The sequence below is a fragment of the Bos mutus genome, chromosome 15 (genome assembly GCF_027580195.1).
Source record: "Bos mutus isolate GX-2022 chromosome 15, NWIPB_WYAK_1.1, whole genome shotgun sequence".
NCBI lineage: Eukaryota > Metazoa > Chordata > Mammalia > Artiodactyla > Bovidae > Bos > Bos mutus.
Genome location: NC_091631.1, coordinates 63,436,687 through 63,459,432, shown reverse-complemented (window position 1 = coordinate 63,459,432; position 22,746 = coordinate 63,436,687). Strand labels below are relative to the sequence as shown.

Sequence of the window (22,746 nt, the reverse complement as noted above, 5' to 3'; positions counted from 1 at the left end):
TCTTGAAATATTGTCTCAGGTCTTTTCTCTTTCTCGTCTCCTTCTTGGACCCTTATAATGAGAAATTTGGTGTGTTTAATGTTGTCTCAAAGATCTCTAGGTTCTCTCCATTCTTTTTTTCTTTATTCTGTATTGTGGCAGAGATTTACACCATTCTGTCTTCCAGGTCACTTATCCATTCTTCTGCATCATTAATTCTGCTGTTGATTCCTTCTAGTTTATTTTTTTTTCAGTTTGTGTATTATCCATCCCTGTTTGTTTATAATTCTTCTAAATGCTTATTAAACATTTCTTGTGTTTTCTCAATCTTTCCCTCCATTCTTTTTCAGAGATGCTGGATCATCTTTACTGTCATTATTCTGAATTCTTTTTCTGGAAGGTTGCCTATCTCCTCTTCATTTAGTTGTTTTTCTGGTGTTTTACTTTATTCCTTCATCTGGGACATAATCTTTTGCCTTTTGATTTTGTTTAACTTTCTTTTATTGTGGTTTTTGTTCTGGAGTCTGCAGGATTGTAGTTCTTCTTGGTTCTTCTGTCTTACCTTTAGCGGATGAAATTATCCCAGAGGCTTGTGCAAGCTTCTTGATGAGAGGAACTGTCTCTTTGCCTTTTAGAGTCCATTTTTCTGCTTTCAAGTTCCTTTAGCCATATGAAAACGGAGAGCATCTGTGATCACTAACACTTAAATTTAACATGTATTTGCTCATATGTGTTGTTCCTCTTTATGAAACACAGTTGTAACTCCATGAAAAGGAGTGTGTTTCTTCCAGTTTAAGGGATATCAGGCAATTGAAGGTAAATGCTGGTAAGTATATCTTACATGTTTCTGGGGGAGGTGAAGGTGCTTTTCCTAATCTTTTTCTCCAAAATTTTAAACGTTTAATTTTGTACTGGGGTATAGCTGATTAACAATGTTATGGTACTTTCAGGCGAACAGTGAAGGGACTCAGTCATACACATGCATCCATTCTCCACCAAATGCCACTCTCATCCTGGCTGGCACATAACATTGAACAGAGTTCCATGTGCTATACATTAGGTCTTTGTTGGTTATCCATTTCAAATATAGCAGTGTGTACTTGACCTTCCCAAAGTCCCTAACTATCCCTTTCCTCTGGCAACTATAAGTGTGTTTTCTAAGTCTATGAGTCTCTTTCTGTTTTGTAAGTAAGTTCATTTTGTATCATTTCTTTTTATATTCCACATGTAAGGGATGTCATGTGATATTTCTCCTCTGTCTGACATACTTCACTCAGTATGGCACTGTGGGTCCATCCATGTTGCTGCAGATGGAATTATTTCATTCTTTTTAACTGACTAATATCCCATTAAATGTATATACCACTTCTTCTTTATCCATTACTCTCTTAGTGGACATTTAGGTTTCTTCCATGTCTTGGATATTGTCAACAGTGGTGTAATGAACATTGGGGTGCATATATCCTTTTGGATCATGTTTTTCTCCAGATATATGCCCAGGAGTGGGATTGCAGGGTCATATGTTAGCGCTTTAAGTTTTTTAAGGAATCTCCTTGCTGTCCTCCATAGAGACTGTATCAATTTACATTCCCATCAACAGTGTAGGAGGGTTTCCTTTTCTACACACCCTATCCAGCATTTGTTGTTTGTGAGTTTTTTTGATGATAGCCATTCTAACTGGTGTGAGGTAGTATTTCATTGTAGTTTTAATTTGCATTTCTCTAATAACTAGTGTGAAGCCACTCAGTCGTGTCTGACTCTTTGTGAACCTGTGGACTATAGTCTGCCAGGGTCCCCTGTATATGGAATTCTCCAGGAAAGTATACTGGAGTGGGTGGCCATTCAGTTCTATTGGTTGGGGATCTTTCCAACCCAGGAATCAAACCCAGGTCTCCCACATTGCAGGCAGATTCTTTACCATCTGAGTCAACAGGGAAGCCCTAATAACAAATGATGTTGAACATCTTTTCATGTGCCTATTGGCCATCTGTATGTCCTCTGGAGAAATGTCTATTCAGGTCTTCTGCCCATTTTTTGAATGGATTGTTTGCTTTGATGCTATTAAGCATCATAAGCTGTTTGTAAATTTTGGAGACTGCCGGGAGCCAGCAGGGGGGTTCCCACCCATGACAAAGGTCATGTGGAGAGGACCTGACATGCAAAGGCGAATCAGAACTTGAGGGGCCCCCTGGATCTACTCTAGCATCTACCCTAAAACCAAAATCTGTCTGTTTTACTGTTTTACGACTTTCACCAACTCTTCTGACATTGGCGGGGGGCTATCCCCAACCACCTTTCTCTGTAGAAAATCAACTTAGAACTCTAGTTAATAAGTCTCCAGGGTATAATAGGTGTGTTCCAATTCAAATCCCTCAGATAGCTTTCTAACTTGCCTGACAGGTTTCCGGACTCTTTACAGCTATGCATGAAATTGTTCACAGCCTCCCAACCATGAGAGGCACGGGAGGCTTAAGATATTCTAACAATGCAGAGCTTCTCAGGGAGTTAAGAAATTATTAGAATAGCACTGGTGGAGGGTTTCATTGTTGAGCCAATACTTGCTGCCAAGTTTCCACATCCCCTGTATTGTGTCCTTGGGAGTATATTAATTGATATAGTTGGTATATAGGGAAAATAAGTAGTAACCTTGGTGTTAATAACCTTGGACCCTTGAGTTAATTCTTTTATTGTTATAGCCCACCACTCTTTTGCCCTATAGGAATGCAACTTTAATGCTTTCGGAGGGTGGCGCCTGACTTCAGAATAATCACCTTTAGAGAAAATAAGTTTTCTGATTGACTAACCATTATTCAGAAGAAAGGGTCATAAAATGTTAACAGGCCTCCTGGCCAGAAGATGATGTAAATCATCTAAAGCCATATGATAAGTTTGCAGAAAGAAAGCCTGGCTTCGATAAGGGTCAAGGACTGCTGACCTTGCATGACTCTCTACCCCCTATTATCCTCTGTGCACAACTTAAGGTATAAAAGCTACTTTGGAAAATAAAGTTGTGGGCCTTGCTCATCAGGCTTGGTCTCCCTGTGTCATTCTTTCTTGTTTCCTTTTCTCTCGTTTTCTTCTCTGTTCTTCCTTCAGGATGACTAACTTGGAGCGTGGGGGCCCTCTGAGACCACTTATTTGCCCGGGCTTCTAAGACCCACTCGAGAAGGTGCCTAAGGTGGGGCACTTTCCACGATTTGAGAGGGCGCCTGTGGCCTCCGTGGTCAGTGCAAACCTGATGTCACAGGTTTTATTGGCTTTCTGAGTAAACCAGTTAGATCAAGCCTCTGTCTCTCCCCTTTTGCTATTCTTTCGCCAGGGAACCCCTGGATCCAACCGGGGCTGGACCCCGGTAGGAGACCTATCCCTTATTGGTCAAATCATTTACAAAGATTTTCTCCCAATCTGTGGGTTGTCTTTTTGCTTTGTTTATTGTTTCCTTTGCTGTGCAAAAGCTTTTGAGTTTAAGTAGGTCCCGTTTGTTTCTTTTTGCTTTTATTTCCATTATTCTGGGAGGTAGATTGAAAAAGATATAGTTATGAGTTTTGTTAGAGAGTGTTCTACCTATGTTTTCCTCTAGGAGTTTAATACTGTCTGGTCTCACATTTAGGTCTTTAATCCATTTTGAGCTTATTATTGTGTATGGGGTTAAGAAATGATCTAATTTCATTTTTTTACATGTGCTTGTCCAATTTTCTGAGTACCATTTGTTGAAGAGACTGTCTTTCCGACATTGTGTAGTCTTGCCTCCTTTGTCATAGTATAATTGACCATAGGTGCATGGGCTTATTTCCCGGGCTTTCTATCCTGTCCCATTGATTCGTATATCTATTTTTGTGCTAGGGCCATACTGCTTTGATAACTGTAGTATAGTCTGAAGTCGGGGAACCTGATTCCTCCAGCTCTGTTTTTCTTTTTCAGGATTGCTTTGAATATTCTGGGTCTTTTGTGTCCCCATAAAAATTCTGAGATTTTTTTGTTCTGAAAGTGAAAGTGTTAGTTGCTAAGTTGTGTCGGACTCTTTGCAATCCCATGGACTGTAGCCCACCAGACTCCTCTGTCCATGAAATTCTCCAAGCAAGAATACTGGATGCTATTGGTAATTTGATCAGGATTGCACTGAATCTGTAGATTGCCATAGGTAGTATAGGCATTTTGACAATATTGATTATTCCAATCCAAAAACATGGTATATCTTTCTATCTGTTTATGACTTCTTCAGTTTCTTTCATCAGCATCTTATAGTTTTTGGAGTACAAGTCTTTTGTCTGATTAGGTCAGTTTATTCCTAGATATTTTATTATTTTCGATGTAGTGGTAAATGGAATTGCTTCTTGAATGCCTCTTTCTGATCTTTTGTTGATAGTCTATAGAAATGCAACTGATTTCTGTGTGTTAATTTTGTAACCTACAGCTTTACCAAATTCATTGATGAGTTCTAGTAGTTTTCTGGTAGCATCTTCAGAATCTTCTATGTATACTAAAATGTCATCCGTAAACAGTGACAGTTTAACTTCTTATTTTCCAATTTGTATTCCCCTTACTTTTTTTTCTTCTCTTATTGCTATAGCTAGGACTTCCAAAACTATGTTGAATAAAAGAGGTGAGACTGGACATCCTTAACTTGTTCCTGATATTAGATGGATTGCTTTCAGCTTTTCACCATCGAGTATGTAGATGTAGGCTAGCTGTAGGTTTGTCATATATAGCCTTTATTATGTTGAGGTTTATGCCCTCAACCCAATTTCTGGAGAGTTATCATAAATGGGTGCTGAATTTTGTCAAAAGCTTTTTGTGCATCATTGAGATGATCATATGGTTTTTATTCTTCAATTTGTTAATGGATGTATTACACGGATTAGCTTGTGGATGTTGAAATATTCTTGCATCCCTGGGTTGAATCCCACTTTATCATGGTGTATGATCTTTTAAATGTACTGTTGAATATGAATTGCTAGTATTTTGTTGAGCAGTTTTGCATCTATGTTCATCAGTTTTATTGGCCTGTAAATTTTGTTGTGTGGTATCTTTGTTTGGTTTTGGCATCAGGATGATGGTGACTTCATAAAATAAGTTGGCAAGCTTTCCTCCACTGCAGGTTTTTTGGAACGATTTCAGAAGGGTCACTGTTCCCTCTTATCTAAATATTTGATAAAATTTGCCTGTGAAGCCATCAGGTCCTGGAATTTTGTTTTGGGGGAGGTTTTTAATCACAGTTTCAATTTCAGTGCTTGTGATTGGTCTGTTCATATTTTCTGTTTCTTCCTGGTTCAGTCTAGGGAGACAATACATTTCTAAGAATTGTCTATTTCTTTCAGGTTGTCCATTTTATTGGCATACAGTTGTTCATAGTAGTCTCTTGTAATCTTTTGTATTGCTATGGAGTCAATTGTAACCTCTCTGTTTTTATTTCTAATTTTACTGATTTGTGTCCTCTCCCTTTTTTTTCTTGATGAGTCTAACTAAAGGTTTACCAATATCGTTTGTTTTTTCAAAGAACCAGCTTTTAGTTTCATTGATTTTGTGATTGTTTTCTTTGTCTCTATTTCATTTATTTTCTCTGATTTTATGATTTCCTTCCTTCTGCTGATTTTAAATTTTATTTTTGTTCTTCTTTCTCTAATTGTTTCAGATTTAAGGTTAGGTTGTTTATTTGAGATTTTTCTTGTTTCTTGCCATAAGATTGTATTGCTGGAAACTTCCCTCTTCGTACTACTTTTTGTGCATCCTGTAAGTTTTGAATGTTGTGCTTTCATTTTCTTTTTTCTCTAGGGATTTTTAAATTCTTATTTGATTTCTTCAGTGATCCAGTGGTTGTTTAATAGTGTATCATGTAGCCAGCATGTATTTGTGTTTAATCTTAGAGATTTTTTTCTTTTAGTTTGTTTCTAATCTTATAGTATTGTGATCAGAAAAAAATCCTTGATATGATTTCAGTTTTCTTAAAATTGCATAGGCTAGCCTTATGTCCCAGCATATGGTCAGTCCTGGAGAATGTTCCATGTGCACTTGAGAGGAATGTGTAGTCTGCTGCTTTTGGATGGAATGTTCTATACATATCAACTAAGTCCAACTTGTCTAACGTATCACTTAAGGCCTGTATTTCATTATTGATTTTCTGCCTGGATGATCTGTCCATTCAGGAATGTGGGGTATTAAAGTCTTTCACTGGTACTGTGTTACTGTTGATTTCTACCTTTATGTTTGTTTGTATTTCTTTACATATTGAGGGGCTTCTATGTTGGGTGCATGTATATTTTTAATTGTGATATCTTCTTGAATTTAACCTTTGATCATTATTTAGTGTCCTTCTTTGTCTCTTATAACAGTTTTTGTTTTAAAGTCTATTTTGTCTGGTGTGAGTATTGCTACTTTAGCCTTCTTATGATTTCCATTTATATGAAATACCTTCTCCCATCCTGTTATTTTTAGTCTATAACTGTCCATAGGCCTGAGGTGGGTCTCTTGTAGACAACATATATATATGGGTCTTGTTTTTATATCCATCCAGCCAACCTATGTCTTTTGGTTGGTGCATTTAATTCATTTATATTTAAGGAAATTATTGATATGTATGATACTATTACAATTTTGTCAGTTTTTGGGGGTTTATTTTTTGTAGAACTTTTTCTTCTTTTGTGTTTACTGCCTAGAGAAGTTCCTTTAGCATTTATTGTAAAACTGTTTTAGTGGTGCTGAATTATCTTTAACTTTTGCATGTCTGCAAAGCTTTTATTTCTCCATCAAATCTTATTGAGAGTCTTGCTTGGTAGAGTAGTCTTGGTTGTAGTTTCTTCCCTTTCATCACTTGGAGTATATCATGCCATTCCCTTCTGGCTTGTAGACTTTCCATTGAGAAATCAGCTTGAGATAACCACCTGGGATTTCTATTGGGTGATATTTGTCTTTTTCTGTTGTTGCTTTTAATATTCTGTCTTTGTCTTTATTTAATTTTTGCCACTTTGATTACTATGTGTTTTGATTACTATGTGTTCTTCAGGTTTATTCTGCTTGGAACTCTCTGCCCTTCCTTGAATTGGTTAACTATTTCTTTTCTCATGTTGGGGAAGTTTTCAACTCTTATCTCTTCAATTATTTTCTCAAGTTCTTTCTTTCTATCATCTCCTCTGGGACCTTTATAATGTGAATGTTGGTGTGTTTAATGTCCCAGAGTTCTCTTAGGCTGTCTTCATTTCTTTTCATTCTTTTTATATATTCTGTTTTGTAGCAGTGATTTCCACCATTCTGTCCTCCAGGTCCATTATCCATTCTTCTGCTTCAGTTATTCTGCTTTTGATTTCTTCTAGTGTTGAAGAAAGTAGGGAAACCAATAGACCATTCAGGTATGACCTAAATCAAATCCCTTATGATTATACAGTGGAAGTGAGAAATAGATTAAGGGACTAGATCTGATAGACAGAGTGCCTGATGAACTATGGACGGAGGTTTGTGACATTGTACAGGAGACAGGGATCAAGACTATCCCCATGGAAAAAAATGCAAAAAAGCCAAATGGCTGTCTGAGGTGGCCTTACAAACAGCTGTGAAAAGAAGAGAAGTGAAAAGCAAAGGAGAAAAGGAAAGATATTCCCATTTGAATGCAGAGTTCCAAAGAATAGCAAGGAGAGATAAGAAAGCCTTCCTCAGCGATCAGTGCAAAGAAATAGAGGAAAACAACAGAATGGGAAAGACTAGAGATCTCTTCAAGAAAATTAGAGATACCAAGGGAACATTTCATGCAAAGATGGGCTTGATAAAGGACAGAAATGGTATGGACCTAACAGAAGCAGAAGATATTAAGAAGAGGTGGCAAGAATACACAGAAGAACTGTACAAAAAAGAGCTTCAACCACTATGGAGAACAGTGTGGAGATTCCTTAAAAAAACTGGAAATACAGCTGCCTTATGACCCAGCAATCCCACTGCTGGGCATACACACTGAGGAAACCAGAAGGGAAAGAGACATGTGTACCCCAGTGTTCATCGCAGCACTGTTTATAATAGCCAGGACATGGAAGCAACCTAGATGTCCATCAGCAGATGAATGGATAAGAAAGCTGTGGTACATATACACAATGGAGTATTACTCAGCCATTAAAAAGAATACATTTGAATCAGTTCTAATGAGGTGGATGAAACTGGAGCCTATTATACAGAGTGAAGTAAGCCAGAAAGAAAAACACCAGTACAGTATACTAACGCATATATATGGAATTTAGAAAGATGGTAACAATAACCCTGTGTACGAGACAGCAAAAGAGACACTGATGTATAGATCAGTCTTATGGACTCTGTGGGAGAGGGAGAGGGTGGGGAGATTTGGGAGAATAGCATCGAAACATGTATAATATCATGTATGAAACGAGTTGCCAGTCCAGGTTCGATGCATGATACTGGATGCTTGGGGCTGGTGCACTGGGACGACCCAGAGGGAGGGTATGGGGAAGGAGGAGGAAGGAGGGTTCAGGATGGGGAACACAGGTATACCTGTGGTGGATTCATTTCAATATTTGGCAAAACTAATACAATATTGTAAAGTTTAAAAATAAAATAAAATAAAAAAAAGAGCTTCACAACCCAGATAATTATGATGGTGTGATCACTCACGTAGAGCCAAACATCTTGGAATTTGAAGTCAAGTGGGCCTTAGAAAGCATCACTACAAACAAAACTAGTGGAGGTGATGGAATTCCAGTTGAACTATTTCAAATCCTGAAAGATGATGCTGTGAAAGTATTGCACTCCATTTGCCAGCAAATTTGGAAAACTCAGCAGTGGCCACAGGACTGGAAAAGGTCAGTTTTCATTCCAATTCCAAAGAAAGGAAATGCCGAAGAATGCTCAAACTACCACACAATTGCACTCACCTCACATGCTAGCTCCTGCTCAAAATTCTCCAAGCCAGGCTTCAGCAGTATGTGAACTGTGAACTTCCAGATGTTCAAGCTGGTTTTAGAAAAGGTAGAGGAACCAGAGATCAAAGTGCCAACATCCTCTGGATCATCAAAAAAACAAGAGAGTTCCAGAAAAACATCCATTTCTGCTTTATTGACTATGCCAAAACCTTTGACTGTGTGGATCACAATAAACTGTGGAAAATTCTGAAAGAGATAGGAGTACCAGACCACCTGATCTGCCTCTTGAGAAATTTGTATGCAGGTCAGGAAGCAACAGTTAGAACTGGACATGGAACAGCAGACTGGTTCCAAATAGGAAAAGGAGTTCGTCAAGGCTGTATATTGTCACCCTGTTTATTTAACTTATATGCAGAGTACATCATGAGAAACACTGGGCTGGAAGAAGCACAAGCTGGAAACAAGATTGCTGGGAGAAATATCAGTGACCTCAGATATGCAGATGACATCACCCTTATGGCAGAAAGTGAAGAGGAACTAAAAAGCCTCTTGATGAAAGTGAAAGTGGAGAGTGAAAAAGTTGGCTTAAAGCTCAACATTCAGAAAACGAAGATAATGGCATCTGGTCCCATCACTTCATGGGAAATAGATGGGGAAACAGTGGAAACAGTGTCAGACTTTATTTTTTTGGCTCCAAAATCACTGCAGATGGTGACTGCAGCCATGAAATTAAAAGATGCTTACTCCTTGGGAGAAAAGTTATGACCAACCTAGACAGCATATTAAAAAAGCAGAGACATTACTTTGCCAACAAAGATCCATCTTGTCAAGGCTGTGGTTTTTCCCGTGGTCATGTATGGATGTGAGAGTTGGATTGTGAAGAAGACTGAGCACCAAAGAATTGATGCTTTTGAACTGTGGTGTTGGACAAGACTCTTGAGAGTCCCTTGGAATGCAAGGAGATCCAACCAGTCCATTCTAAAGGAGATCAGCCCTGAGTGTTCTTTGGAAGGGCTGATGCTAAAGCTGAAACTCCAGTACTTTGGCCACCTCGTGCAAGGAGTTGACTCATTGGAAAAGACCCTGATGCTGGGAGGGATTGGGGGCAGGAGGAGAAGGGGACAACAGAGGATGAAATGGTTGGATGGCATCACCAATTTGATGGACATGAGTTTGAGTGGACTCCGGGAGTTGGTGATAGACAGGGAGGCCTGGAGTGCTGTGATTCATGGGGTCGCAAAGAGTTGGACACGACTGAGTGAACTGAACTGAATTGAAATGTATTGTTTATCTTTGTTTCTTTGTTCTTTAGAAATGTTTGGTAAACATCTTTTGCATCTTCTCCACTCTTTTTCAGAGATCCTAGATCATCTTCTGGAGAAGGCAATGGCAACCCACTCCAGTACTCTTGCCTGGAAAATCCCATGGACGGAGGACCTGGTAGGCTGCAGTCCATGGGGTCGCTAAGAGTCGGACACGACTGAGCAACTTCACTTTCCCTTTTCACTTTCATGCATTGGAGAAGGAAATGGCAACCCACTCCAGTGTTTTTGCCTGGAGAATCCCAGGGACTGTGGAGCCTGGTGAGCTGCCGTCTATGGGGTTGCAGAGTCGGACAAGATGACTTAGCAGCAGCAGATCATCTTCACTACCATTAATCTTAATACTTTTTCTGGAAGGTTGCCTATCTGCACTTCATTTAATTGTTTTTCTGGAGATTTATCTTTTTCCTTCATCTGGAACATAATTCTATTTCTTTTCATTTTGGTTAGCTTTCTGTGATTGTGGTATTCATTCTTTAGGCTGTGGGCTTATAGTTCTTGTTTCTTCTCTCTGCCCTCTGGTGGATGAGAATAAGAGGCTTGTGCAAACTTCCTGATGGGAGGGTTGGCTGTGGAAAAACTGGTTCATTCTCTGGTGGGCAGGGCCTTGGTCAGTAAAGCTTTAATCTTATTGTCTTCTGATAGGTGGATCACACTCCTCCCTGTTAGTTGTTTGACTTGAGGCCACCCAGTTCTGCATTCTGGAGACTTTATGGTAGGGCTAATGGCAACCTCCGTGAGGATTTATGCCAAGATGCATCTCCCAGGACTGCTGCTGCCAGTGCCCCTGTCCCCATAGCAGGCCACTTCCCACCCGTGCCTCTGCAGGAGGTCCTCAAACACTCACAGGTTGATCTGGCTCAGTCTCTTGTTGTGTCACTGTTCCTTTCCCCTGGGTCCTAGTGCACACAGGTTTTGTTTGTGCTCTCCAGGAGTAGAGTCTCTATTTCCCCAAGTCCTGTGCAAGTCCTGTAATCAAATCCCACTAGTCTTCAAAGTCAGACTCCCTGAGGATTCCCAGTCTGTTTGCCAGATCCCCAGGCTGGGAAGCCTGATATGAGGCACAGAACCTTCACAACAGTGGGAGAACTTCCTTGGTATTATTGTTCTCGAGATTGTTGGTTGCCCACTTGGCAAACATAGGGTTTGACTTTATTGTGTTTGCATTCCTTCTACCATCTGGTTGTGGCTTCTTCTTTGATTTTGGATATGGACTATCTTTTTTTGTGTGTGGGTTCCAGCATTCTCCTGTCAATGGTTGTTAAATAGCTATTTCGGTGCTCTTGCAGAAGAATATGAGCACACGTCCTTCTATTCCATTGTCTTGAACCAATCTCCCTCCCTAATTTCTGAAATTGTGCTTTGCCTAAAGCTAGTCTAGGCAGCTGAAGTAATTCAGTTTTTAGGTGCCTTTAATTGGGATGAGAAATCAAAGTGGATAACAGAGAGTAGGAGCTAGCCATTTTCTTTTTAATTTTTAGTTCAGTCTCTAACTTCTAACTTTCCTATCCTTTTTCTCTGTTTTAGTATTCTGCCTTTGGGTCTGTGCTATTTATCAGAGCTCTAGGATTGTATAATCTTGCTCCTTGACGAATTTTTAAAATACCAGTAGCCCATAGGAACTCTCTAAGGCTTTTTTAGTCTGTGAGACCTAGACTTGAATGCAGTGAGCAGCTGTTCAAAGGATCAGACAGATGGAGGATTGGGAGGGAGTAGCTGATGGAGGCTCTTGTTAGGAAGTAAAATAACCTCTCAGTACTTCAGTCACTTTATCTTTAAACATTTCTATGACTCAACTTATTCATTCATTTGTTCATTTATTCATACATAGACATCATTCAAGTTGGGAGAATAAGTGCTTAAATAATTTATTCATGCAGTGTAATAAATCTTCACCTCTTGATCTCCACTGTCACCATCGTCTCTTGAGAGAGAGGTTCCACTCTGTTAATAGTTTTCTGGTTTCTACTCCTCTAGTTTCTGATTAAGCATATCTGAAAGTGAAAGTGTTAGTCACTCAGTCGTGTCTGACTCTTTGTGACTCTATGGACTGCAGCCCACAGGGTCCCTTGTCCATGGAATTCTCCAGGCAAGAATACTGGAGTGGGTTGCCATTTCCTTCTGATCTTTCTGATTCAGGGATTGAATCCAGTGTTCCCACATTGCAGGCAGATTCTTTACCATCTGAGCCACCAGGGAAGCCCTGGGGCTCAAGAATTGATATTTCTAAGGAGTTCCCAAATACTCTGATGCAGCTGGTTCAGGGATCATTAAAAACCATACAATAATGTACTGTGATAGAATAAAATCTGAGCTCTTCCTGTGCTCTGGGCCTCTGCTTACCCCTCTGATTTCATAGTATTCTACTTCCCACGTTTCAGTCTACTCCAGCCATTTCCAGCCTTCTGTTTGTTTCTCTACTATGCCAAGTTTGCTTAGCCTCAAGGATTTTGCACATTCCTGAAATGCTCTATCCTCAAATGTTTGCATGGATTATTCTTTATACAGGTAAGTCTGTGTTTAAATCTCATATCCCGAGGAAGACAAGACAATCAATCTGAAGTATTCCTCGATCACCTACTTCAATCTCTACCCCAAGGATTTTCTACTACATTATTCTATATTATCTCTTTTTATAGTGCTTATCATTAGCTTATATTATCTTAATTATTTCTGTATTTTGTTATTTATCTTGTTTACTTCTATTATATGTAATTGTATCTTTGTAAATGCTTGGTATGTAGGAAGAACTAACAGTTTTTGTTGGGGGGTGGGAATGGAAAAGTGTGAATAAACGAATGTGTTGTACCTTAATGGTATGTACACAGAGGTATGTATATAGTGAACTGTTTTTCAGTTGCTCAGTCATGCTGACTCTTTATGACTCCATGGACTGCAGCACACCAGGATTCCCTGTCCTCCACTATCTCCCGGAGTTTGCTCAAACTCACGTCCACTGAGTTGATGATGCCATCCAACCATCTTGTCCTCTCTTGCTACCTTTTCCTACTCTCAATCTTTCCCAGAATCAGGGTCTTTTCTAATGAGTCAACTCTTCTCTTCCCTTGAATAAAGATTAAGCTACAATAATTTCTGTAGAATATTAGAAGTGAAAATAAGGGTGAGTTAACCCTGATTATTCTGTTTAACTAACTTCAGTGATATTACTTAATATTATATCAATATCATAAGTTTGTCATGGTCAGATTTTGTGGCTGTAAATTATTTTATCTAAAAAGTCATCTAGCTTCTTTTTGATTTATTTACATAGACAATGTATCTTAGTGAATAAAAACAATAAGTTAAATAAAAGATAATATTTACTGATTGCTGTCTGTTTTTGGAGTAATATACGGGGTGCTTTATTGGCTTCCCAGGTGGCTCAGTGGTAACAAATCCACCTGCCAATGCAGGAGGCACAAGTTCAATCCCTTGGTTGGGAAGATCCCTGGGTTGGGAAGATCCCCTGGAGGAGGAAATGGCAACTCACTCCAGTATGCTTGCCTGGATAATCCCATGGACAGAGGAACCTGGCAGGCTACAGTCCATAGCATCACAAAGAGCTGGACATGACTAAGCACACACAAATGGGGTACTTTGTATTTTATTTAATACTAACAATCTAATTCATAGGATCATTGTATTAACTTCATTTTTTTTAAAGATGAGGAAATTGAGATTGTGAGAATATATATTTTGTTTAAAGTCACTCATTAAAATGGTGGAGTTTGATTTAAAAATGAACCTGTATTTGTCTGCATTTAATGACTGTGCTCCCCATCCCACCTTTTACTGAGTAACTCCTGCATTCTAGAAACTGTAGTAAGCATTTTTCTTAACTGGTTTACTGGAATCTAATCTTAGTGAGGTGTAGAAACATTAAGCCCTTTTATCTTTTCTCTCCAATCATTTCAAACATGCTAGAATAAGCCCTCTTTGACACTAGATTGGGAGAAGATTGCTCTGTTTTCCAAGTAATTTCAGGGAGTATAAAGTCCACTCCGGACCAAATCAAATCTTCAGTCTCATATCCTATCTAATTCTCTGTCCCTCTCTGCCTGGGTCAGGCCTTGGTGAGAAACTTGGAATCCAATGTAGAGGTGATGTCATGTATTATTGAATCCTCTGCTTTAGGCCAATCCTTTCTGATTCCTTTTCTCTTCTGATGTGTTTTATCGTACTTAGTCACTCAGTCATGTCTGACTCTTTGTGATTCTATGGACTGTAGCCTGCCAGGTTCCTTTGTCCATGGGATTTTCCAGGCAAGAATACTGGAGTGGGTTGCCAGATCCCCTCCTGGGGATCTTCCATATCCAGGGATCAAACATGTGTCTCCTATATTCTTTACCACTGAGCCACCTGGAAAGGCATGAATAAAATGGAAAATAGTAGAACCTTTGTTCATTTCACTGGTGGTTATAATAATCCTCTCTTGGCTGTGATGCCCTCAGGGAGATATGTATACAGGCTCTGCCTTTACTGCCTCAGATTCCCTGGTTCTTGGCTCTGTGGATTTCATTCCACAGTCTTGCTAGTGGTATCCCTGCCCCTGGCTGCAGCTTCTAGTTTGGGAAAGCAATAAGGATGGGACACCCCCCCAGCTCACCTTTCTTTAGTGATATTTCCCTAACCCATGAGAAACTCATGTTTTCTTTTTTTTTTTTACCTTATTAAATGGTATGACTGTAGGCAAATCCCAGTTTGGCTTTATTTTCCCTGGATAAGTCTCTCTGGAATCTTCTTCTTCCATTCAGATATATCAGGATGGCTTTATTTTCCCTAGGTAAGTCTCTCTGGAGTCTTCTTCTTCCATTCAGATATATCAGGATGTTCAGAAATTGCACCACCTCGGAAATGACACCCCACTCCTACTCTTGCCTGGAAAATCCCATGGACGGAGTAGCCTGGTGGGCTATAGTCCGTGGGGTCGCTAAGAGTCAGACACGACTGAGCGACTTCACTTTCCCTTTTCACTTTCATGCATTGGGGAAGGAAATGGCAACCCACTCCAGTGTTCTTGCCTGGAGAATCCCGGGGACGGGGAGCCTGGTGGGCTGCCGTCTATGGGGTCGCACAGAGTCAGACATGACTGCCGTGACTTAGCAGCAGCTTAGCAGCAGCAGATATTTAATGAGGGACTTAACCTTCAGTCTCTATCAGAGTGAATCCCTCTTTCACCAACTGGGTTTCTGCAGGGAACATTCTCCTTCTCTCATTTACTTGTGTTTGTATGAGGGTGTGATGGGGAGAACAGCTGTACTCTCCTAATTATTTTAACTCATTCTTCTGATTATTTTCTTTTAAACTGTTCCTATTCCTTTGCTTTTGTATGCTGATGGTGAGGTGATAGTGACACTTAGTCACTTCTTAATTTCTGAAGGTGATGTCTGGTCTTCTTGGCTACTGTTTTGGAATATTAGGGCATTTGACCCTGACCACTGTTGTCTGCAGCTTTGGTGCCTTAGCTTTAATTCAAAGGAAACTGGAAAAGTTTCAGTCGATGCAGGCATTTTATCTTTCAGTCCTCATAAGAAATTTAGGAGTTACCTCCATTTTATAAGGAGGAAAGTTAGACTAACAGAGATAATATAAGTTGCCCAAAGTCTCACAGATAAAGGTAAGACTGTGATTCAAATTCTGTCAGAGACCAAACACTTTGTTTGCTTGTTATCCATGCACCATACTTCTATCTTCTTGACTGTGATAGAAGTTAAGATGTGTTTACTTTCAACACGGTTAGTGCCAATGCAAATTATCATGGTTAATTATTCTTTTTCCAGGAAAATTCATTGTAGAAACAAATTGCCAGTGTCTGCAGAGGACTCAATTAAAGAAACATTAGCTATACAATCTGATATATTTTCTGGTTCTCACCATTTTTTTTTTAACATGTTGTTTTCTTATTAATAATTGCTTCCAGTTCCAAGTCCACATTCCTTATGCTAATATTAATGATGGGTTATGCCAGATATTATGTTTTAAAGCTTCAGTGATTTTCAAATATCATCAAGCCAAGAGTATAAACTACATATGCTTTTGTATATGTATAGGAATGCATTTGCAGAGGCTTTAAAAATTTTCTCTGTATGCTAATTTTGTTTTCTTCTTAGTTACAGGGATACGGAAAAGAATTTCTACAATATCTCTAACAGATGCTCCTATGCAGACCATTCCAACAAAGAGGACATTGAAGAGGTCTCAGGAATTCTTCAGTGTACTGCTAATGTACTCGGTATAGTAACCATATGTTTGTAAGATTGAGAGAGAATGAGTGAGGGGAGGAGAGGAAAGGAAAAGAGTGTTTCAGTTTCACTAAAGAGAGATTTGAAGACTATGGTGAACTGAGACCAGGACCTTGTCTTTAAGTGATTTAATTCCAATACTTCTGATGATGTTTAAATGAAAGTTACCTGCATGCCATTTACTCAGAGATTGGAAAATATAATGTTAAAAACACATTCCAAGTAAACTTTTCTAGATATTCATATGTTAGTATTATTAGCCTCCTGTAATCCATATTTCTCTGACTCTCAGTTGAAACTGGAGATCTTCCTCTTTTCTCAAGGCTTTTGCTTTATTCTTATTATTTATTTCATTATTTCTGGAAAGCCTGGTTGGTGCTGGAGGGTGGTTCACATGTACTCATAGTAGGCTCTGCAACTCAAAGGCAGTGAAGCAGATCATCCATGGAAGTCTCTGTGTTCTACTTGTTGAGGAGTGTCTATCTTCAAAATACTAATATTTATGATATAAGGCTGTTTTTAGAAGCTCCCACCACAGTAAGGATTACTGTTATACTGCACGGATTCATGCGGCCATAAGGTACCGTAAGTGAGATGCACTATCTTGTGATCTAAAGTTCTTGGTGTGTGAGAGCTACATTTTATTATATGCAAAGTAGATAACATAGCAGGAATCCCTTTTGCTCTAATATCTTACAGAGTTTTTTTGGGGGAAATATACCTCTTTCAGTGTTTTTTTGTGTTGTCTTTTTGTCTTATGACTCAGACAGAAATCCCTGGAGTTGTAGGGAGTGGTAGTGGGGAACAGCAAATCTTAATGACTGACTCCATATAAAACTCAGAATCACCTCTCTTTCAGAATCAGATTTTGCAGACTAGGGAAAACTTGCTTCCCTTTCTTTCCCTTTAGGGTAAGTGCTTTCCCTGGAGACATCTGAGTCCCTCCTACAAACAGATTTCAAGTGACCTCAGCTCATGAGTTTACCAGAGTTTTATAAACATATGAGAGGCACACCTAGCTTTAACACTCAAACTGGGACTACAGCTACACACTGACTATGTTTTCTTCCTGGGTAACTTTCTTAAACATAAAATATTATAATAAGAATATGAAACTTTTGTGAGGGAAGCATAGAGTTCTAAGTGGCTTGTCCAAGATAGTATTGGGCAATGAAAAGGAAGGCCAAAGATTTACTTATGTCGATCTTAGTGCAACTGCATGGGTGAAATGCTACCCAGACAAACATTATTATTGGAGAAGATAAGGGTTGAGAGTGGGATGGGGTTGGGTATCACCCAAGAACTGTTTATAGTTTTCTGATTCTGTATTTCCCAGCACTCTCTCATAAGCAATATCAATTACTTTTGATGCATTGTGATTTTTTGAATTAATGGGGTAAGATGGTGTCCGACTATGAGGAATACATCAGAATCTTGGCCAAGCGATGTTTATTATATTGAAAAAATGTTCTTTACTTGCCAGTTCTAAATGATTGCCTGAACCTCACATCTCCTTTCCTTTCCTTATGTTCCCCACTTTGAGAATTTCTATTAGAGGGAGTAAAAGGTGTACAAGATGAAGAATATGTAAGAATTACTAAAGACTCTAACTATAACTTGCACATAAGTGTACACAATTCCTACAAGAAATTTTAGTTAGATAATTTGTTGCAATAACCACCAGTGTCACCACCAGGTGACACCCAGCTCTGTTGGGGCTTCCTAGGTGGCACTAGTGGTAAAGAACCCGCCCGCCAATGCAGAAAGCATAAGAGATGCAGGCGTGATCCCTGGCCTGGAAGATCCCCTGGAAGGGGGCATGGCAGCCCTCTCCAGAATTCTTGCCTGGAGAATCCCACAGACAGAAGAGCCTGGCGGGCTACAGTCCATAGAGTTGCAAAAAGTCAGACGTGACTGAAGCAACTGAGCACACGCACCCAGGTGATACTGTAGGCCTAGCTCAGTTTGGTTGCCTTTCAGAAGTTGCCATGAGGTAGATCAAGTGAGTGAGTGAAAACAACATAGGCAGTATGCTGCCTGATGATATTAGGGAAGGAGTAGTTTTTAAATAAGTAAGTATAATTTAGAAGGGGACTGTGTAACAGCGTTGAGATTTTCATTACCATTAGATTTTTCTAAAACAGAGATATTAAGTCTGACTTTTTTCCCCGCAAGCAATGATGGGTAGTTCTTAAAATGTATAAAGCACAATCTTATAAATGACTGTGACCTGTTCACTAGATGCTGGCATGTGCCTAAACTGTAGCTGTTCTCTTGAATAATGTCCTTTCATTATTCTTGAAATATAGACTAAAAACAAAAATAGCAGCTTTACTAGTCATATTCAATGAAAGCTTTATTTTTAACAAGTGACTGAAGTATGGATTAACCTTGGTTTGCTTAGATCTTACCTTTTTAAAAAAATTACATTTAAAGTCTCTTGTGCAATGATTATGCAAAGGTAAGAACTGATTAACTCATTGGAAAGAAAAACACCATAAAGAAAATGAACCTGTTTTGAGTTGGAGAGTTTAGCATGGAGAAATAGTTTCAACTAAAGAAAAATGTTGTTACCTGGTACTCTTCTCTATGCATGCCAGAGGACAGTTTTACAAATCTATGATTTATATTTACCAGCTTTGGGTAGTCTGGTTAGAATATTGGTGAGTTGAAATCAGGGGATACATATTTCATTCACTGTCTTAACATATTAGAGAATATAGTAGAGACTGGGGTTTACTTTGTGGCTCAGATGGTAAAGAATCTGCTTGCTAATTCAGGAGACCCAGGTTTGATCCCTGGGTCAGGAAGATCCCCTGGAGAAAGGCATGGCTACACACTCCAGTATTCTTGCCTGCAGAATTCCATGAACAGAGGAGCCTGGCAGGCTACTGTCCATGGGGTTGCAAAGAGTCAGACAGGACTGAGCGACGAATACACACACATGGTGGAGACTAGAATTGTGTTTATTCACTCATATGAATGTTATTTATATTTCACATGTCATGAAAAACATTTAAAGTCATAGGTCAGAAAATATGATCAGAATAGCAAATTTTTTGTCCTTTCAAAATGACCATCTCTATCGACTTGGTATAAACTCTAGTTTGACCATTTACTGGCTCTTCAGGTTAAAGTTTGAGATTAGTGAATGGCATGGGATAAAAAGAGAAACCTGAAGAGAAGGAGAAAGATTGTTACAGAGGACCAGTTATGCCTCTCCCATTCATTTTTCCATTGCTTCTTCCCTAGGACTCCCTGGAAATGTGCACATTCCAGAGTGGTTTATACCCTCAGGAGAAGGCAGTAGCACCCCACTCCAGTACTTTTGCCTGGAAAATCCCATGGACAGAGGAGCCTGGTAGGCTGCAGTCCACGGGGTCGCTAGAGCTGGACAGGACTGAGCGATTTCACTTTCACTTTTCACTTTCATGCATTGGAGAAGGAAATGACAACCCACTCCAGTGTTCTTGCCTGGAGAATCCCAGGGACGGGGGAGCCTGGTGGGCTTCCGTCTATGGGGTCACACAGAGTCGGACATGACTGAAACGATTTAGCAATGGGAAAGAACTATTTCTAGACATCAGCATTTTTGCATTGATTTTCCTTTGGTGACTTAGAAGCTAGTTTTTGTTATATTGTCTCATTATTTATAAATTAGGGATATTACGTACAGACTAGTCCTTATTTTGATACTCTGGTATTCACTGTGATATAATAAAGTCAACTCCTTATTGCCAATTGAAGAAAGTAGGGAAAACCACTAGACCATTCAGGTATGACCTAAATCAAATCCCTTATGATTAGACAGTGGAAGTGAGAAATAGATTTAAGGGCCTAGATCTGATAGACTGAGTGCCTGATGAACTATGGAATGAGGTTTGTGACATTTTACATGAGGCAGGGATCAAGACCATTCCCATAGAAAAGAAATGCAAAAAAGCAAAATGGCTGTCTGGGGAGGCCTTACAAATAGCTGTGAAAAGAAGAGAAGCGAAAAGCAAAGGAGAAAAGGAAAGATATAAACATCTGAATGCAGAGTTCCAAAGAATAGCAAGAAGAGATAAGAAAGCCTTCTTCAGCGATCAATGCAAAGAAATAGAGGAAAACAACAGAATGGGAAAGACTAGGGATCTCTTCAAGAAAATCAGAGATACCAAAGGAACATTTCATGCAAAGATGAGCTCGATAAAGGACATAAATGGTATGGATGTAACAGAAGCAGAAGATATTAAGAAGAGGTGGCAAGAATACACAGAAGAACTGTATAAAAAAGATCTTCACAACCCAGATAATCACGATGGTGCGATCACTGACTTAGAGCCAGACATCCTGGAATATGAAGTCAAGTGGGCCTTAGAAAGTATCACTACGAACAAAGCTAGGGGAGGTGATGGAATTCCAGTTGAGCTATTTCAAATCCTGAAAGATGATGCTGTGAAAGTGCTGCACTCAATATGCCAGCAAATTTGGAAAACTCAGCAGTGGCCACAGGACTGGAAAAGGTCAGTTTTCATTCCAATCCCAAAGAAAGGCAATGCCAAAGAATGCTCAAACTACCGCACAATTGCACTCATCTCACATGCTAGTAAAGTAATGCTTAAAATTCTCCAAGCCAGGCTTCAGCAATATGTGAACCGTGAACTTCCAGATGTTCAAGCTGGTTTTAGAAAAGGTAGAGGAACCAGAGATCAAATTGCCAACATCTGCTGGATCATGGAAAAAGCAAGAGAGTTCCAGAAAAACATCTATTTCTGCTTGATTGACTATGCCAAAGCCTTTGACTGTGTGGATCACAATAAACTGTGGAAAATTCTGAAAGAGATGGGAATACTAGAACCCCTGATCTGCCTCTTGAGAAATTTGTATGCAGGTCAGGAAGCAACAGTTAGAACTGGACATGGAACAACAGACTGCTTCCAAATAGGAAAAGGAGTACGTCAAGGCTGTATATTGTCACCCTGTTTATTTAACTTATATGCAGAGTACATCATGAGAAACACTGGACTGGAAGAAACACAAGCTGGAATCAAGATTGCCGGGAGAAATATCAATAACCTCAGATATGCATATGACACCACCCTTATGGCAGAAAGTGAAGAGGAACTAAAAAGCCTCTTGATGAAAGTGAAAATGGAGAGTGAAAAAGTTGGCTTAAAGCTCAACATTCAGAAAACGAAGATCATAGCATCCGGTCCCACCACTTCATGGGAAATAGATGGGGAAACAGTGGAAACAGTGTCAGACTTTATTTTTCTGGGCTCCAAAATCACTACAGATGGTGACTGCAGCCATGAAATTAAAAGATGCTTACTCCTTGGAAGGAAAGTTATGACCAACCTAGATAGCATATTGAAAAGCAGAGACATTACTTTGCCAACAAAGGTTCGTCTAGTCAAGGCTATGGTTTTTCCTGTGGTCATGTATGGATGTGAGAGTTGGACTGTGAAGAAGGCTGAGTGCCGAAGAATTGTTGCTTTTGAACTGTGGTGTTGGAGAAGACTCTTGAGAGTCCCTTGGACTGCAAGGAGATCCAACCAGTCAATTCTGAAGGAGATCAGCCCTGGGATTTCTTTGGAAGGAATGATGCTAAAGCTGAGACACCAGTACTTTGGCCACCTCATGCGAAGAGTTGACTCATTGGAAAAGACCCTGATGCTGGGAGGGATTGGGGGCAGGAGGAGAAGGGGATGACAGAGGATGACATGGCTGTATGGCATCACTGACTCGATGGACATGAGTCTGAGTGAACTCTGGGAGTTGGTGATGGACAGGGAGGCCTGGCATGCTGCGATTCATGGGGTCGCAAAAAGTCGGACACGACTGAGCGACTGATCTGATCTGAAAGAGACTTTAAACTCTGTAAAAAGGATATTTAAAGAGAGATAGTTGTGAACAATGCCCTCCCTACTGGAGGCTTTTAGAAATCGTAAATGTATTGCTTTATTTAGTAAATAATTTGCATACCAAGGTGTATGATTTTATTTGCTTTTCATTAAGTTTGTTTTTGATTGAAGGATAATTACTTTATATTATTGTCTTGGTTTCTGCCATTCATAAACATGAATCAGCCGTAGGTATACATGTTCTCTCCCTCTTCAACCTCCCTCCCACCTCTCACACCATGCCACCTTTCTAGGTTGCCAGAGACCCCAGTTTGAGTTCCTGAGTTGTACAGCAAATTCCCACTGGGTATCTATTTTACGTATGGTAGTGTTTGTTTCCATGCTACTCTCCCCATCTGTTCCACCCTCTCCTTTCCCCTTACCCTGTCCACAAGTCCACATGACTGTGTCTCCATTGTTGCCCTGCAAATAGGTTCATCAGTAGCATCTACCTGGATTCCAT

The 22,746-nt window shown here is 39.6% G+C and overlaps 1 protein-coding gene across 1 annotated transcript in view; it reads left to right on the top strand.

The window, feature by feature from the left end:
* Positions 1-22,746, top strand: part of GUCY1A2 (guanylate cyclase 1 soluble subunit alpha 2) — a 500,240-nt gene that overhangs the window by 69,891 nt on the left and 407,603 nt on the right. The window contains exon 3 of the mRNA XM_070384284.1: positions 16,267-16,388. Within this exon, the coding sequence (XP_070240385.1) occupies positions 16,267-16,388 (122 nt within the window). The remainder of the gene's footprint in view (positions 1-16,266; positions 16,389-22,746) is intronic.